At 30.1% G+C, this 5,211-nt stretch overlaps 2 protein-coding genes across 2 annotated transcripts; one reads left to right on the plus strand and one right to left on the minus strand.

Moving 5' to 3' along the window:
- Window positions 1–1,277: 1,277 nt before the first annotated feature.
- LOC106334184 (auxin-responsive protein SAUR21) lies at window positions 1,278–1,599 on the plus strand. The gene is given in 2 exon segments (XM_013772508.1): window positions 1,278–1,301; window positions 1,303–1,599. Coding segments are annotated over 2 exon segments (321 nt in total).
- A 572-nt stretch (window positions 1,600–2,171) lies between these two features.
- On the minus strand, window positions 2,172–2,975 carry LOC106333996 (auxin-induced protein 15A-like). Its single transcript, XM_013772367.1, has 2 exons — window positions 2,803–2,975; window positions 2,172–2,560 (listed from the first exon to the last, which is right to left on the minus strand). Exons 1-2 carry the CDS (start codon window positions 2,894–2,896, stop codon window positions 2,337–2,339), a joined length of 318 nt encoding a protein of 105 aa, XP_013627821.1. The 5' UTR covers window positions 2,897–2,975; the 3' UTR covers window positions 2,172–2,336.
- Window positions 2,976–5,211: the final 2,236 nt, after the last annotated feature.

A 5,211-nucleotide genomic window follows, 5' to 3' on the forward strand; every position in this document is an offset into this window, starting at 1 on the left:
ACTATACATTTTTCATATATATGTTTAATTTAGTTTTTTTATTTCTTAATTGTATATTTACTTATAATTTATTTTCCTTATATTGTATATTTACTTATTAGTTTAATGCAATGTTTCTGTTTATTTATTTACTTATTATTTATTTTCTATTTTTTAAATAATAATGACACGTGTCATCTTTCGGGAGAACTGTTTTCGCTGATGTGGACGCTCTACGGAGCCTCAAAAGGTCCCTTTTATTAGTATAGATTTTCGAAATTATATATAATGTTTTTTGTTTTTTTATAAAACGGTAATGTTACATTATGGAGATAAGTCGTCTTTTTCTCGAGTGAAAAATAGTAATCTTACATATGTTTAATGTAGGTTTTCCATTTTTTATGCTGTATGTTTACATATTATTTTTAAAAAATAAAAATGTAAAATGGTAATCTTGCATATATTTAATGTAGTATTTCCATTTTTTTATGTTGTTTGTTTACATATATTTATTATTTTCGAAATTATATATAATGTTTTTTGTTTTTTTATAAAACGGTAATGTTACATTATGGAGATAAGTCGTCTTTTTCTCGAGTGAAAAATAGTAATCTTACATATGTTTAATGTAGGTTTTCCATTTTTTATGCTGTATGTTTACATATTATTTATAAGTTTTGAGAATTAGTAATATTAAAATGTAAAACTATATTTTATGCCACGTGTCATCTTTCGAGAGAAGTTGTTTTTGCTGATGTGGACGCTCTATGGAGCTTCAAAATGTTCCTTTTATTAGTATAGATTATAGAGAAGAATATATCTATTTTAAAACTTGAATTATTAAATTCAAGAACTTAGAGGAACAATATTTTCAGTATAATATAAAACTATAATTGGTAAGTTCACATAAATTTTAAAATTAATAAAAATAATACGAATTAATTTTTCTAAAATAATTAAAATGAGAAGATTGAAAAATATGTCCATAAAAGGGAGCAAAATCTGGTATCTGAAGAAACAAATTTAGAGAATAAAATGAAGAGAGCAGGCATGTTTTAATTCTTAAATTCAGAATAAGAAGAAGAAGAAGGAGAAGAAGAAACAAATCACATTATAATTTATAATTTTAAATACTTCTAAATCCACTATTTTTAATTTCATTTACTTTTTCATTTTTGTTATCAATCTTATAAGACAACAAAGCTTCATCCCTATAAAGTATATATATGTAACCACAAAGTCTACACATGCATCTTCTTTCAAGCTATAAAAAAAAATAGTTCATTTGAAAGATAGATATGATTCGATTTAAAGATATAGTTTTTTCAAGCAAAGAGAATAGTCAGTGAGAAAATATCGCGTTTGAGGTATATAATTAACTTACGTAAGGGTCACTTCGCAGTATACGTTGGAGAAGAAGAAGAAAAGACGAAAAGATTTGTGGTTCCAATCTCTTATTTGAAATATCCTTTGTTCCAAGCTCTCTTGCGTCAAGCCGAAAATGAATTTGGCACAGATCACTCGACGAAATATCTTACGATCCCTTGTGCTGAAGATGTCTTTATTGACGTCACTTCTCGTCTAAAACCGAATTTAAGTACTAGTATTTATTTGGTTTGATCATCATTTTGGTATATATATATAGTATATATATTTATTAATTATTATTGTTAGCGTGAGCGACAGTAAATCGAAACCTAAATGTATAAAATAAATAAGTGAGAAATTGGCTGGAAATATGTAATGTTCTTATAAATATTAAAAATATTTAGCTCCTCTTTAAGTTGTTTCCAGATCAAAAATTAATTACTTCCATAAATATAACTTGTAGAAAAGGCCAGCTGAGGTCTCATGGAGTTAAGAAAATACAAGATTTTTGAGGAAGTGTTTTTTTTTTACAAATAGAATGGTTAAAATAACTCACAAGATCTTTCAAGATCCAAAATTGAAAGAGACTCACTTATACACAATATCTCAATCTCGAGTAATTTTCTCTCGACTTCCTTAGATACAATTAAAGAAAATACACAAAATATGTGTATAAGAATATGGGGGTGATTGGTGTTGGCTGTGAGTGCTCTACATAGCCATAATTCTCTATAGAGCAATAAAATCAAAGCAATCAAGCTTTATTAATAAAAACTAAAGTTAGAGCCCAAAATCTTTAAAATGAAATATAATGCCTCTAGAAATCAATTTTTCTACAGCTTTAGGTTTAGTGTTTTTAAAACTTTGAAATAAAATTTAAAACTAAAGCCACAAAATCTACGGCTTAAATCTTAAAGCAAAAAATCCAAAGCTACAGTCTCTACCAATCAACCCCATAATGAATATTGTGATGATCAGTGAACTCCATATCATGAACCACTTAGAACCGAAGCTAGAGAAGTGAAGTAATCTTCAGTGCAAGGAATGGTTAAACCTCCCATCGGATGGTCAAACCCGAACTCTTCTTCTGCGAGGTTCAACAAACCTTGGAACAATGGATGGTTTAAATATGATATAATAGGTATCACGAATCTCTTCCTTTGGTAAGTCTCCCCCACGTAGACGGCCACATGACCCTTTAGGACATTATTAGGGCCACATTATCGGTGGTGGGGGAGGGTCGTTACCCGTGGACCCCACCACCTTTTTTCAATTACTGTGTCATAATGTTTCAAAATAAGAAACGTTTACACTGCGTCCTTAGCACTGTTTGCGGGCTCCACGACACGTGGCAGCCCGCGATTGGTTTAATTTTTTTTTTCTTTTTTTTTAAAACCAGAAAAAAAAAAAAAATTAAGGACCAAAAAACGTTTTTACCGATAATGTTGCCCTTAGTACCCGACATGGCCAAGAGGCTTGCGATTTTTGCTGATAAGCTTCTTTGAAGCTTTTGCTTGGCATGAGATAGTCCAATCAATTGAATACCCATCTTTGAGGATTAATGCAAGTAACTAAAAGGGGGATACTGAAAGAAAAAATATTGAATGATGAAAAGTTGAATTCTTGGGATTCTATTGAAATGTATTAGGTTTTATAAGCAAGCTTCTCTAAATGTGTAAAGTATATATAGCGAACTAAAAGGATTTGTAACTGCAAGCCACTGGAGAGTAATAGTCTGAGGAACATATCAGGTGGAGCTAATGGATGAAGTTCACATGCTTGTGCCTTGTCTTTTTAGAAACCATTTTGTTTTCTTTCTTTTTGGTGAAACATGTTTTGTATAAGACCCTACCATTCGCCGAAGATGAATTTTAACAACCTACCATCTCTTATATGAACTGAACCAAAATAACAATGGAGAAACATGTTACAATCAACTTGTATGAATTTTTTTATATAAAAAATGTGCTCCAACATTCCATAGATATATATAAAATGTGTTCGTAAATTGGATATACACAATGCTTTGCTAGATACTAATCCTGAGTGAGTTGACGTACCACATTAAGCAAACTGTTTCAAATTAGAACTTGTTTGGTTTGTAAGGTGAACCATTTGGCTACTTGTCAACGACAAATTTTTGGCATTTTTTTCTTTCTGAGGATCAAATGTTTCCCATCTATAGTATAAGAAACCATGAACAACATGTATATAAATGATATTTAATGTAATGGTCTAAATCATGATAATTTGGTCCAGTTCAATCTTAGCTTGAAGGTACTTTAGTCCGGTTTAAAATATTGCTCACTAACTAATTTAAGAACTTGTATGAGATTAGTGCAAATTATAATTCCTAAGAACAGAAAGAAAATGGAAAAACAAAAAAAACCATGAAAGAAAAAACACATTTTCTAACACTTCTATATAATTTTATACTGGTATATTTGAGTTGGTATTTTCAGCCGTGGGAAAAAAAAGTAAAATTATTTGGGAACACATTCATCTGCATTTGTTGCAACCACTGTAGATAATGGATGCATATATACAGATGAACTGAACGTACCCATAAAAAGCAACAACGAAAAAAGACTAAATGAACAAAATCCAAAAGTGTCTGAGACAAGTGCAACTAGGCCTGGGCATAAAATCCGGAACCCGAAATCCGAACCGAACCCGAACCGAAAAACCTGACCCGTTATCCGATTCGAAACGTAAAAATACTCGAACGAATTTTGTAGGGTACGGTACAAAAAATATCCGAACCCGAAGTGTTATTAACCGAACCCGAACGGATAACCCGAAAAATCCGAAATTAATAGTCAATATAAATATTTTGAAATATATATAAGTATTCCAATTATTAAATTTAATATTTGTGGTAATATTATATATAATAATAAATATTAAAATTCTAATAAATGCTTTAAGTACACAATTAGTTATAAATAAGTATTTTATAATTTGCTCATTGAAATAAAAAGTCTACTCTCTATAAGGCAATACATATTGTTTACAAATGATGTTTGTTTTCATGCTTGATTTTACATTTTATTGCTTTTTTTATCAATTTTATATGTGATAAATTAATTTTTATTTAGTTTAGATGTTTTTCTTTATGTTTTACTTCAAAAATTTTGTTTTTTACTTTGGTTATATCCGAACCGAACCTATATAACCCGAATCCGTACGATATATAATTACTTTATGGGTTTTATGATGCAATACAATTTTGAACCGCATCCGAAGTGTTATTATCCGAACCCGACCCGTACTAATAAAATTTTAGTATGAGACCTATAAACGTAAACCCAAAAATTCGAAAACCCGAAAAACCCGACTCGAATGTCAACGGATACCCGAACGCCCAGGCCTAAGTGCAACTAATGGTTCTTTGTTTAGTTGTTTATCATTAATAGCATAAAGACTGTCCCTATATATGTACCACCTCATACTGCAGTAAATTAAATAAATTGATTTCTTTCAAATATACTTTAAGACTAAACTTTTCATATTGTATCTATTAAATTTAACTATTCAAACGAGCAAATTCACATGGATGTGACTTATTAGCAAGCATCTCCATCTTAACAAATCTGCATGAAAGCTTTCGATAGTTCTATCATTTTCAAATATAAAAAAAAAAACTTCATACAGCCACCGGACTTGGTTTGAAGAGTGGTATCAACAAAGGTTGGTTCCGGGCCTTTGAGGAGACAAAGACCTCATATATATAATGAAAGTTCAGAGACACCCAAATTATAACTCACACATAAGAGATTTCAAGAACACTTTCTTGTAAATTAGAAACCTTTTAAAAAATCCCCTAGATCTGTTTAATCTGATTTATGCTCAGTCACACACGAC

This window comes from Brassica oleracea, chromosome C3 (assembly GCF_000695525.1).
Source record: "Brassica oleracea var. oleracea cultivar TO1000 chromosome C3, BOL, whole genome shotgun sequence".
NCBI classification, from domain to species: Eukaryota; Viridiplantae; Streptophyta; class Magnoliopsida; order Brassicales; family Brassicaceae; genus Brassica; species Brassica oleracea.

Excerpts from the sequence above, each read along its gene's own strand:
- LOC106333996 (XM_013772367.1), bottom strand. The coding sequence starts at position 2,896 with ATGGGTATTCAATTGATTGGACTATCTCATGCCAAGCAAAAGCTTCAA. Across the intron at positions 2,561-2,802 it reads CCTCTTGGCCATGTCGGGTA|CTAATAATGTCCTAAAGGGT; the intron begins CTAAGGGCAACA and ends GATAATGTGGCC.